Source organism: Mauremys reevesii, linkage group 22 (assembly GCF_016161935.1).
Source record: "Mauremys reevesii isolate NIE-2019 linkage group 22, ASM1616193v1, whole genome shotgun sequence".
Classification (NCBI taxonomy): Eukaryota; Metazoa; Chordata; order Testudines; family Geoemydidae; genus Mauremys; species Mauremys reevesii.
This window is the reverse complement of record NC_052644.1, coordinates 8,832,228-8,845,641: the sequence shown is the minus strand read 5'-3', so window position 1 is coordinate 8,845,641 and position 13,414 is coordinate 8,832,228. Positions and strand designations below refer to the sequence as shown.

Here is a 13,414-nt window from a genome sequence, read left to right as displayed (position 1 = left end):
GCAGTAACTGAAGTTCTTCGAGATGTGTGTCCCTGTGGGTGCTCCACTCTAGGTGACGGTGCGTCCCGGCGCCGTTGATCAGAGATTTTCCATAGCAGTGCCTGATCGGGATGCACGCACTCAGTTGGTATCTTCCGTTTCGTTGGAATCTTCCTGAACGCGTGCGCCCCGCACCCTCCTCAGTTCCTTCTCTACCCTGGAGAAATCATACTAGTACTCCAAAGTAGAGGGGAGGAGGGCGGGGAGTGGAGCACCCACAGGGACACACATCTCGAAGAACTTCAGTTACTGCAAGGTGAGTAACTTTCTCTTCTTTTTCGAGTGCTGTTCCTGTGGGTGCTCCACTGTAGGTGAATGTGAAGCAGTACCCACGATGGTTGGTGGGATTTTGGAGTTGTATGAGGAACAAAAATAGACAGTACCATATGGCCGACTATGGTGTCTGCCATGGTATCCCATGTCATAGCATAATGTTTGGCAAATGTGTGGTCAAATGGCCACATGGCCGCCTTGCATATGTCTGTGGAGGAAGGCAATGGATGTTGACATTGCTCTAGTAAAATGAGTCCTAACACCCTCTGGTGGTTGAACATTCTGGGTCTGATAGCAGGATCTGATGCAGGCAGAGATCCACTTGGAGAGTCTTTGCTTAGAGACAGCGTCACCCTTTGATCTCTTGGCAGTAGAAACAAAAGTCTAGGGGATTCACGAAATGGTTTAGTTCTGTCAAGATAGAATGCACGAGCCCGTCGGACGTCGAGGCTATGTGATGCAGCTTCCTGTGGAGTCATGTGAGGGCTGGGATGGAATACAGGTAAGTGTATTGACTGGTTAAGGTGGAAGGTAGACACCACCTGGGGAGGAATTTGGGGCGGGTTTGTCTGGTAAGATTGTGTTTAGAGAAAATGGTGTAGGGAGGGTAGGCCATCAGGGCGCTTATTTCACCAACCCTTCTTGTTGACGTTATGGCAACCATAAAAGCCACTTTCCTGGACATGTGGAGCAGGGATGAGGTGGCCAGGGGCTTGAAAAGGGGTTTCATAAGAGCGCAGAGAACTAGGTTGAGACTCCAGGAGGCTACTAGTGAATGAATCTCAGGGTAGAGATTTTGCAGGCCCGAGAGGAAGCATTTCATGGTGGGGCGTGCGAAAGTGAATAGCCGTCCAGAGTGTCATGAAAGGTGGTAAGGGCTGTGAGGCATACTCTGATAAAACTGAGTAAAAACCCGTCCTGTTTTAGTTCGAAAAGGTACTGTAAGATGTCAGGGAGGGTTGCAGTCTGGGGTATTAGGCATCTGTGGAAGCACCAGATGGAGAAGCATTTCCATTTTTGCAGGTAAGTCTTAGGAGTGGAGTCCCTTCTACTGTGCAGGAGGACATGTCAGACCTGTTCTGAGCAGGATAATTTGTGGGATTGAAACCATGAAAGAACAACACCGTCAGATGGAGTTTCCAGTGCTGCGGATGAAGAAGCCGACCGCAGTTCTGGGAGAGGAGATGTGGTCTGTCGGGGAGAGGATGGGGAGGATGGATGGACACGCGTAGCAGGTAAGGATACCATGTCTGCTTGGGCCAAGCTGGGGCAATAAGTATGACCCAGGCCTTGTCCTCTGTGATGTTGCGTAGAACCCTGTGTATGAGTGGAATCAGTGGAAAAGTGTACATGAGGGAGTTGTTCCAAGGAATGAGGTGCGTTTCCAAGTCCCGCTCTGGAGCAAAATAGATGGCATTTGCAGTTTTGAGGAGTGGCAAACAGGTCTATCAACGGAGTGCCCCAGTGGGAGGAGAGCTGTCAGGGTATCAAGGGATGTAATTCCCATTTGTGTTTCTCAGAGAAGTGTCTGCTGAGTGTGTCGGCGGTAGTGTTGTGACACGTAGGCAGGTAGGAATCGGTGACTTTTATGTGATGATGTATGCACCAATTCCATAGTTTAATGGCTGTTGTGCATAGGGAGTGAGATTGTGCTCCTCCCTGCCTGACAGCTCAGAGTTCTAGGAGATTGATGTGCAGACACGTCTCTAATAGGGACCAGCGGCCCCATGCCTTGTGGTCGCCTAAATGCGCTCCGCGATCTGCCTAGGAAGCAACCGTGGTCAGCATGAGTACTGGGGAGTGTGGATGGAAGGGAACATCCGTGCACAGGTTCTCTGGTTTTGCCTACTAATGTAGGGAGGCCAATATGTTTGGTGGCGGAGTCAGTGTTATGCAGAAACTATGTCTGCTGGGTTGGATGAATGCATATATGGAAATAGGCATCTTGTAGGGTGAAGGCTGTGAACAAGTCCCCTTGTGCAATGCAGGTATTATTGTGCCCAATGTGACCATCTTGAATTTTTGTACATGTACAAACTTGTTCAGTTCGTGTAGGTCCAATGTAGGTCTCCACCCCCCACCTTTCTTTTGGGAGTAGAATCCTTTTCCCTGATCTTGCATCAGCACATGTTCAACTGCATCTAGGTGGAGAAGATGAGCCACCTCCACGCAGAGAAGGTGCTCATGAGAGGGGTCCCTAAGAAGGACAGGGAAGGGGAAAGGGTGAGCGGGGAAAATAGGAAAGGGATGGAGTAACCTGACTGAGCTATTTCCAGGACCCAGTGGTCCTGCGTGATCTGTTGCCAGACATGGTGGAAAGTCTGGAGATGGTAGCCAAATGGGCAAATAGGCGGCAGAGTCAAGGGGTGGTTGCATATTCCCCCGACCAGCACTTCAAAATTGTTTGTTACCCAATGGTGGGAAGAAGCTGGTTGCGCCTGGTTTTGCCTGCATCTAGGGGGTCTGTTGTGGGTTTTCCCAGTGTCATACGATCTGGATTGGGGTCGGTGATATTGTTGTGTGCTGGGCCTTTGGTAAGGTTGATACCCTTGTCTCCTGGGGAAGGACGGGTATGTGCCCGGTGTGCGCAAAGTGGCTCTAGAGTCTTTCATAGTGTGAAAGATTTCATCTGGCTTTTGTTGTTGTTGTTGTTTTTTGAAAAGACGTTCTCTTTGTCAAAGGGGAAACTCTCCACTTTGGACTGCAAATCTTTGGGGATACCGGATGCTGAGAGCCAAGAAGACTAGCGCATCACCACTGCAGTGGTGCGGGCGGCTGGATCGGTCATGTCCATGGATGCTTGTAGTGCCATCCTAGACACCAACTGATCTTTGGCGAGGACTAACTGGAAGTCCGCTCTCCTGTCCTCCGGTATATGGGAGGCAAATCAAAGAGCTTGTTGTAGTTGTCATGGTCATAGCTTGTAAGGAGGGTAGAATAAATTTGCAATTCTAAATAGCAAAGTAGAAGAGTATAAACCTTGCAGTCCAGGAGGTCAAGACGTTTGAGGTCCTTGTCCTGCAGAGTGGGCTGGTAGTGTGGCTGCTTTGTTCTGTGCGTCGCTGCATCAACCACAATAGAATTGGGTTGTGGGTGGGAAAATAAGAAATCGATGTCCCTCGCAGGCACGTAGTATTTATGTTGAGCTTTCTTGCATGTTGGTGGAATGGAGGCAGGGGTCTGCAAGAGAGCATCAGCTGGTTCTAGGAGAGCTTTCTTTATGAGTAGTGTTATCTTTGAAGGTGCAGAGGGTTGGAGGATTTTGAGAAACCTATGTTGTGTCTCCTGGACTTCCTCCAAAGGGATGTCCTGGCTGAGTGCCATTCTCTTAAAAAGTTCCTGGAATTGCATAAAGTCGTCCACGTTTTGTAGTGGTGGAGGCATAAGGGTGACTTCTGCGGCTGATGGTGAGGCAGGAGCCAGTAAAACAGGGAAGGGGTCATAGCCCACGTCTTCAGGAGGGGGTTCAGGAGTTCTAGATGTTGATAGAGCTGGGGATATAGGCATAGGACGAGCTTGCAGTCCGGTAGAAGGGGCGCAGGGAGAAGTGGTGGCAGGAGCCGACCACAGGTACCACTGAGGCCAGGGCACCGGGTAGGAAAAAAATGGGTCCCGGCCACTGGGGGACAAAGTAGGGAAACTGAGGCTGATTCTTATGATGCCCCATGTCTTGGGGTATGTATGGCCCCGGTGCGGGGGGAGGACTCAGGCAGGGAGAACTCTGCCTGCTGCTGTGTGCCATTCTCACTATCAGTGAAAGTATCCAGGTCACGTGGGAAGAATGGTGTTCAAACAGTGAGTGCTCCCTATCCCGGAGCGGAGAGTCAGGCTTAGGGGCCACAGAGATATCCTGCTGATGCAGGAATTGTTGCTGCTCCCTAGGCTGGTGTGCTGCAGAGCGTCAAGTCTGAGCGGCAGCCCAGAGTGATTTTAGTTTCACTTTTGCAGGAGTCAAGAGCCATTTGTGAGAGCCCCGCAGGGGGTCTGAATCTGCTGGGGGTAGCAGGCAGGCTCGGTGCCGGGGTGGAACTCGTTGTCGGCACCGGGTCCATTGTCGGTGCTGGGGAAACCGGTGCCGAGGAGAGCTTCCCACTGCAGGAAGTCGGGTCCCTGCTTTAGAGCCCAGTGAGAGTTGCCTGTAAAGTGCAGGGATGGTCAGAGTTGCCTGCTCTCCGCGCTGACAGCACCAAAGGTAAAGATCCTGCAGGGGATCCTTTACCCTCTTGAGTGTCTCTGAGAGGAGACATTAGGGCCTCCTGCCTCTTCACGTGAGAGGGTGAAGCCGGGCTCCCGGTCGGTTCTGACCTGGCAAGGGAGCGGGTTTACTGCCCTGCTCCATAGGCAGCTCCAGAGCTTCTTGCCTCTGCTCCAGAGAGGGTAAAGCCATGCTCCCGGTTGGTTCTGCCTTGGCAGGGGAGCGTGAGGAAGAGGGTTTACTGCCCTGCTCCGTAGGCACCTGCAGTGCTTCTTGCCTCTGCTCCAGAGCGGGTGAAGCCATGCTTCCGGTCGGTTCGGAATGTGCCTGCAGATTTACTGACTCATGAACCTCCCCGGCCGTGTGTTCACTGGAATGACAAAGGCTCCTCGGTGGTATGACAACCTATACCTGGGCAACATACCGATTCAACTGGCCAAGAAGCTACTACTCAAAGTGGTCCTGGCTGCTGCTTCTGCGTCTGCCTCCGTTCATAACAGCATCACTAAAGGCCGCATCCAAGTTCAACTCTCCAATAAAACCATCACCCAACTGAAGGATCCTGTTCGTAACGCATCTTACAACCCCAACTCCTGGTAAACTCTTGTACAAATAACAGCCGCTGCTGCTTCTATATTTGTGTTACTAACCTCTGTTGTCATGTGTGGGTACTTTAGACACATGCTTAAAAATCTCACTAGGCTTCCTACCTTTGCCCCCTTCCCCCAACTCCCCTCTTCCTTCCCTCACCCACCTCCCTTAGGTAACCCTAAGACAGATCATGTAAACCAAAGCATTTAAGTATTGACTACATCCCACCTGGGAGTTCGATTTGTCAAACAGGAGGGAACTGGTAGGCAAGAGTTAAAAATTCAGTTAGCAGCTGAGGCAGAAACCCACATAACTAACAAGCAGGCCCAGGGACAATGGCAGCTGTAAACACTTGATAACTTAAATGGTCAGATGTCCGCCCACTAACTCGGCCTCTCAGTAAGGAAGAATAGAACAAACCCTTCACAGCTCTCCAGATATCAGTGAACACTCACTCCTACCCCCACCCTCACCCTCACCCTCACCCCCACCCCACCCCACCCCTTCCTCTTCGCCTTCAGGGTAGTCATAAATAATTGAAGTAATCAGGATGGCTTCTGTGCATATGTTCTGTTCCTGTCATTATCATGTTAAGTGTTCTTTCCCTCCCTCTCTCTCTCTGAAACAATGTTTATCTCTGTAACTACATAATAAATGCAAATGCATTAATAAGAAAATGTATATAACTGGTCACTGTAACATCATACTTTTGAAGCTGTTTATCAGTCTTCCTAGTGCCATGAATAAAACTCTTCAGTATTGTCTCTGCTGCCTGATTCTTGGGGGAAAGAATCTCTTTGCTTCACAATGCCAACAGGCAGAGGGCACAGAGATGCCTAGAGTTATACAGGGATCCCCTGGGTGAGATATATGCAAAATAGCTCATCAAAGGTGGCATGTGAGGCCTCTACCAAAAGCCAGCAGCCCGCTGGTCCATCTAATGGGAGCAAGATGTTTGTATGGGACATAGTTGAAGACAGATGAAAAAAATGTAGAATAGGACGCTCCAGAAGTGTTGAAGTGAAGCTTGTGACCTACGCCATGGCAATCCCTTCGGCTGAGATAATCACAGACCAAAGCCCAGCCGTGGAGACAGGCTATATTCACTGTCTGGGCCCAGTGGGGGCCTGAGAATTTAAAAAGACAAAGGTCCCTCAGCACAAGTCTCCAAAGAGAGACCACTTCTGGGAAGAGACAATAATCTGTACCTACAAAGAAAGAGGAGAGAGGACAAGAGCTCCCTTTCACCCAGGAGGCAGCTGACAGCATTTTTGTCAGGAACAGGAGATCACAACCAAGCCTAAAATAAAATCCTGAAAGAACTGTGGGGTGAGCACTGCTCAAACAGACAGAAAAATATCTTCTTCAATGAGTTTAGGCTCTAGTCAGCGTGGTATGATTTTATGAGCCATGGAACCATTTTTTCCAACCCTTCTCCTAGCTACCCCTCGAATCTCTACACTCTGTGAAATCACTTGAACTTGGTGTGACTATGAAGGGATCTAGGGATGTGTGTTGATTGGGGCACTGATGGGAGGTGGAGCTGGTCACCTTGGGACCATGGTCTTTTGTGAGCAGTTCTGCGACTGCTGTGATGCCCAGCGAGACAGGGACTGGGTGCTGCAGGAGGATGCTCCGAGAGCCGAGGGGTGAAGTGAAATATTGCCAACTTCGACAGCGGTCACCCCGCTCCACAAGGCCTAGAGGGAACGGCTTGTGTGGCCTGTGGTCGAGGGAGTCGGGGAGCTGCCCACAGCAGGCACAAACAAGGCTTCTTCATGATAGGGGCCCATGGCACTGCATTGGGGCATTAGAGCCAGCACAACTGCAAATGGAGAGCACCCCCAATTCACACACACCCTACCGGCAGTAGAGGCCCTTAACACCATGTTGGGCACTGAGGTCAGCGTTGACTCAGACAGGAGAGCCGGGTTTGTGCTGAAAGCTTCCCAGCCCGATCCTTGTACCACCCACTCTGACTTGATGGATGCAAGTTACCTGAGCACACAACACCGGCATCTTCTCCATGGGTACAGTTATTCACTCCCCAAGGCTGAGCCCTGCAATCGGAGAGGGCAACTTCTGTCCCGGTGCAGTTCACGTTATCCAGCCAGATACGATCAGATCCTTGCCCAAATCGAGCCCATCTTGGTGCTGATAACGCCGTCCCACAGCCCAGCTGCCTGCACACGACTCCAGCATCCTGTAAGTCCCAGCTGTCATCACACACGGTTCCCCACTGCTGGTTGTGAAGCATCTCGACCCTCCCAGCGCAGTGACTTGGGCCATTCACCAGTCGGAGCTGAGCCACTTCTGAGACGCCAGCGTCTGCAAACACCCAAAGAAAGAAACACTCAGGGAGGTTCCTGTGCATCTGATCTCTCGTGTCGCTGGGGAACTTAGCGCCTCCTACAGACGAATCTGACCAGTCTCTGCACACAGCAATTGCCTGTCAAGGGCTCCGCACCACTGACCAGGCTAATCACTTGGGCAATGCTGAAGTCTGTCTACTCCCCTCCCAGCCAGCTCTCACCTAGCTAGGCAGACTGGACGGCAGTCTGTTCTACTGCTCCCACTAGAGCACTTAGAAAGATCACCCCCCGCACTGCAGGCAGGAACCTCCTGGGGAGCAGATTTACACCCTCACTCCTGGCGCTGGTATTTGCTCCAGTGACATACTGTGCAGTGCTGCGGGCCAGATGCTGGCATAAGCATCTTGATGATTGGCAGCTGAACACAGTCACCCGTGTCATTAGTGGTTGCCTTAGCCTGACATCAGCATCGAATTTACCTGTGTTGGCTCCATAGCTCCCTAAAATCGTCACCCAGAGTCCATCCCCCTTAGAACAGCCTGGAGCACAGGGACACCTGGCAGGAACCTGCTGCGCACCAGGCTGAGAATGGTTCCGACCAGGGCAGAGGCAATGCACACTTCCTACAAGCAGGTCGGGCCCCTCCCGAAGCAAACACCTGCCCCTGCGGTTCCTGCTCACTTGCCACGACTGACTTGGCGACATCGTTTTCTGGCAGCCATTGCAGCACTCCTGTCTAGTGCTGCCAGCCCAGTACCAGTCTCAGATGAATGATGGCAGAGCTGGGCTGACAGCTGTGTCCTCACAGAGGGGCAGCAACTCTGGGATAGAGAGACTGCCGTGCTGATGCATTTTCAGAAGCCCTAACGTGTATCTGCCCGTTCACAACCTGGGATGCAGATCCTGGGCTAGGCTTAATGGGCCCCTGACTGGACTGGCCGGAGGCACTGCTGCAATGCAGAGATTTGGCTTGGCCTGATCTTCTCAGTGTGCCTGTGGGGCAGCAATACAGACAGTCACACGTGGTGGAGCAGAGCCCAGTTAGAAGACTGGACCTTAAGGATGCACAGTCTGATGGCTGAACAAGCTAGAGGTGAGCAAGGACAGAATGAGCTCTCCCCTGATAGCTAGTGATGAGCTGGGGAGGAGCAAAGGCTTCAGGACCAGACTGTGTTTACAAGAACACACCCACTCTGCCTAGGTATCCAGCAGACAGAGCTGTGCTTGCTGGTGCTGGGTTACAAACCACTGTAGTACTTGAATGCAGGGGTAGTGAAATGTTGTTGTCCTGATTGTCTGAGTAAAGGGCAGCAGAACTGTGCTTAGCCTTCCCTGACTGAGGGGGTCACCCACAACTGAACTGAACTCACTAACCAGGGGGCTCAGACACCAGACCCCCATCAAGAGTGATCCCGGATCAGCAGGAAGTGATCCATCTATCGGGGATCAATTTATCGCGTCTAGTGTAGATGCGATAAAATCAATCCCCGATGGCACTCCCCGTCGATTCCGGAACTCCAGCTTGTGAGAGGAGGAAGTGGAGTCAACGGGGGAGCCTCACGGCCAGGTAAGTCGACCTAAGATACGCCGACTTCAGCTATGCTATTCGTGTAGCTGCACTTGCGTAATTTACGTTGAACACCCTCCCCACCCCCCGCCGTGTAGACCAGGGCTCAGACAGAAGAGCTGGGTCTGTACTGAAAGCTTCCCAGCCCGATCCCTGCACCACCCACACTGACATAATGGATGCAAGTTACCTGAGCACACAACACCGGCATCTTCTCCATGGAGACAGTTATTCTCTCCCCAAGGCCGAGCCCTGCAATCGGAGAGGGCAACTTCTGTCCCTGCGCATTGAACGTCATCCAGCCAGATACGATCTGATCCTTGCCCAAATCGAGCCCCTCCTGGGGCTGATAGCGCCGTCCCACAGCCCAGCTGCTTGCACACGACTCCGGCATCCTGTAAGTCCCAGCCATCATCACACAGAGTTCCCCACTGCTGGTTGCGAAGCACCTCGACTCTCCCAGCGCAGTGACTCCTGCTGTTCACCAGTCGGATCTGAGCCACTTCTGAGACGCCAGCCTCTGCAAACACACAATGCAATAAACACTCAGGGAGGTTCCTGTGCATCTGATCTCTCGTGTCGCTGGGGAACTTAGCACCTCCCGCTGACAGATCTGACCGGTCTTTGCACACAGCAAATTCCTGTCAAGGACTTCCCACCACTAAGCAGGCTAATCACTTGGGCAATGTTGAAATCTGTCCACTCCCCTACCAGCCAGCTCTCACCTAGTAAGGCCTGGTCTACTCTAAGGGGGGGTGTCGAACTAAGGTACGCAAGTTCAGATACGTGAATAGCGTAGCTGAACTCGAACTACCTTAGTTCGAAGTACTCACCCATCCAGACGCAGCTCCCCCCTCGACTCCGCCACCGCCGTTCGTGGTGGTGGAGTTCCGGAGTCGACGGGAGCGCGTTTGGAGTTCGAACTATCGCGTCTAGATTAGATGCGATAGTTCGAACTCCGAGAAGTCGAACGCTACGTGTCGACCCAGCAGGTAAGTATAGACGTACCCTTAGGCTGTCACCTAATTAGGCAGACTGGACGGCAGTCTGATCTACTGCTCCCATTAGAGCACTTAAAAAGATCACCCCTGCACTGCTGGCAGCAACCTCCTGGGGAGCAGATTTACACCCTCACTCCTGGCGCTGGTATTTGCTCCAGTGCGATACTGTGAAGTGGTGCGGGGCAGACACTGGCATTACCATCTTTGTGATTGGCAGCTGAACACAGTCGCCCGAGTCATTAGTGGTTACCTTAGCCTGACATCAGCATTGAATTTACGTGTGTTGGCTCCATAGGTCCCTGAAAACCTCACCCAGAGTCCATCCCCCGTAGATCTGCCTTGAGCGCAGTGACACCTGGTAGGAACCTGCTGCTCAACAGGCTGACAATGGTTCTGACCAGTGCAGAGGCAATGCACACTTCCTACAAGCAGGTAGGCCCCCTCCTGAAGCAAACACCTGCCCCTGCAGTTCCTCCTCACTTGCCGCGACTGACTTGGCAACATCGTTTTCTGGCAGCCATTGCTGCACTCGTGTCTAGTGCTGCTAGCCCAGTACCAGTCTCAGATGAATGATGGCAGAGCTGGGCTGACAGCTGTGTCCTCACACAGGGGCAGCAACTCTGGGATAGAGAGACTGGCATGCGGATGCATTTTCAGAAGCCCTAACATGTATCTGCCCATTTACAACCTGGGACGCAGATCCTAGATTAGGCTTAATGGGCCCCTGACTGGACTGGCCGGAGGCACTGCTGCAATGCAGAAACGTGGCTTAGCCTGATCTTCTCAGTGTGCCTGTGGGGCAGCAATACAGACAGTCACACATGGTGAAACAGAGCCCCGTTAGAAGACTGGACCTTAAGGATGCACAGTCTGATGGCTGAATAAATTAGAGGTGAGCAAGGTGGGAATGAGCTCTCCCCTGACAGCTAGTGATGCGCTGGGGAGGGGAAAGGCTTCAGGACCAGACTGTGTTTACAAGAACACACCCACTCTGCCTAGGTATCCAGCAGACAGAGCTGTGTTGGCTGGTGTTGGGTTACAAATCGCTGTAGTACTTGAATGCAGGGGTAATGAAATGTTGTTCTGATTCTCTGAGTAAAGGGCAGCAGAACTGTCCTTAGCCTGCCCTGACTGAGTGGGTCACCCACAACTAACTGAACTCACTAACTAGGGGGCTCAGACACCAGACCCCTATCAAGAGTGAGAGGGGGTGGAGATGGGTGTTCCTGCTGAGGGCTGTGGGCTCTGTGTAAGAGGTTTAGGCATGGTTTAATCTGCCCCTCACCACTTTTCAAAGATCAAGTTAATTAAGGACAACTAAGTGAAGTCTCCAGATCGCAGATCTGGTTCTAATGGGGAACTCCAAGCACCCTGCCATCTGCTGGGAGAGCAATACAGCAGTGCACAGACAATCTAGGAAGTTTTTGGAGAGTGTTGGGGACACCTTCCTGGTACAAGTGATGGAGGAACCGACTGGGGCCATGCTTCTCTTGACCTGCTGCTTACAGAGGGAAGAATTGGTAGGGGAAGTAGAAGTGGATGGCCACCTAGGCAGCAGGGACCATGAGATGGTTGATTTCAGGATACTGAGAAAAGGAAGAAAGGAGATGTAGCAGGGTGGTTACTCACTCCTGCCCTCCGGGGCTTAAAACAGCCCAGGAAAGGGCTGTAGCTGGGGCAAGAAGCCTGGCCTGATTGGGAGAAAGCAGGCTTAGCTGTGGCCAGATCCCAATCAGAGCCCAGTTGACCCTATAAAGAGGCTGGGAGCCAGGAGAGTCCCCCTCTGCCTCTAGAGGGAGAAGGGCCTGGCTGCAGGGAGCTAGACAAGGTACCTAGAGTGGAGCAGGGCTGGGGAAAGGCACAGGAGCTGGGGAGTTCCTGCCTGGAAAGCCCCAGGCTGCGGCCTAGAATAAGGCCAAGAGGTAGTGGGGGTTGCAGGGGGCAGCCCAGGGGTAGCTCAAAGGCAGCAGGTCCAAACCCCTTTGCCTATGATGAGTGGCTGATACTGCAGTCTGCCCCAGTGAAGTAGCTAATACTGGGCAAAGTGGGGATAGTGGGGTGGGGGTCCCCCTGGGAGGGGGAGACCCAGTTAAAGGGGCACCGGGGTCATGGGAGGGACACAGAGGCCAGAAGCTGGAAGGTGGATCACCGGCCTGCAGAGGGCACTCCAGATGCTGGAATGAGCTAATTCCCTGAGAGACCAGCAGGAGGCACTGCAGGGGTGAGTCCGGCCCGTCTACAGGAGAGTAGCAAAATATGGACCCTGGACTTCAGAAAGCAGACTTAGACTCCCTTAGTGAACTGATACCCTGGAAGGCTAATATTAAGGGGCAAGGTGTCCAGGAGAGCTGCCTGTATTTTAAAGCAGCCTTATTGAGGGCGCAGGAACAAACCATCCCAAAGTGCAGAAAGAACAGCAAATATGGCAGGCAACCAGCTTGGCTTAACAGTGAAATCGTCAGTGAGCTTAAACTCAAAAAGGAAGCTTACAAGAAGTGGAAATTTGGACCGTTGACTAGGGAGGAGTATAAAAATATTGTTAGCGCATACAGGGGTGTAATCAGGAAGGCCAAGGCACAATTGGAGTTGCAGCTAGAAAGGGATGTGAAGGGTAACAAGAAGGGTTTCTACAGGTATGTTAGCAATAAGAAGAAGGTCGGGGAAAGTGTGGGACCCTTACTGAATGGGGAAGGCAACATGATGTGGAAAAATCTGAAGTACTCAATGCTTTTTTTGCCTCAGCCTTCACAGACAAGGGGAGCTCCCAGACTGCTGCACTGGGCAACACACACAACTGTTTCAAATTTAATGACAATATATATCTCCAGATCAGTGGCACCGCTATGGGCACCCGCATGGCCCCACAATATGCCAATATTTTTATGGCCGACCTGGAACAACGCTTCCTCAGCTCCCGTCCACTCACACCCCTTCTCTACCTACGCTACATTGATGACATCTTCATCATCTGGACCCATGGGAAGGAGACTCTGGAAAAATTCCACCATGATTTCAACAGCTTCCACCCCTCCATCAACCTCAGTCTGGACCTATCTACATGGGAGGTCCACTTCCTAGACACCACGGTGCAAATAAGTGGTGGTCACATTAACACCACCCTATACCGAAAACCTACTGACCGCTATGCCTACCTTCATGCCTCCAGCTTCCATCCTGGGCACACCACAAGATCCATTGTCTACAGCCAAGCACTGAGGTACAACCGTATCTGCTCTAACCCCGCAGGCAGAGACCAACACCTAGAAAATCTCCACCAAGCATTCTCAAGACTACAGTACCCACACGAGGAAATAAGGAAACAGATCAACAGAGCCAGATGTGTACCCAGAAGCCTCCTACTGCAAGACAAACCCAAGAAAGAAACCAACAGGACTCCACTGGCCATCACATACAGTCCCCAGCTCAAACCCCTCCA

At 52.0% G+C, this 13,414-nt stretch overlaps 1 protein-coding gene across 1 annotated transcript in view; it reads right to left on the bottom strand.

Annotated features, from left to right (window-relative positions):
• Window positions 1-13,414, bottom strand: part of LOC120388133 — a 736,578-nt gene that overhangs the window by 260,766 nt on the left and 462,398 nt on the right. Inside the window, 2 exon segments of the mRNA XM_039509761.1 lie at window positions 7,097-7,426; window positions 9,168-9,497. Of these exon segments, the coding sequence (XP_039365695.1) occupies window positions 7,097-7,426; window positions 9,168-9,497 (660 nt within the window).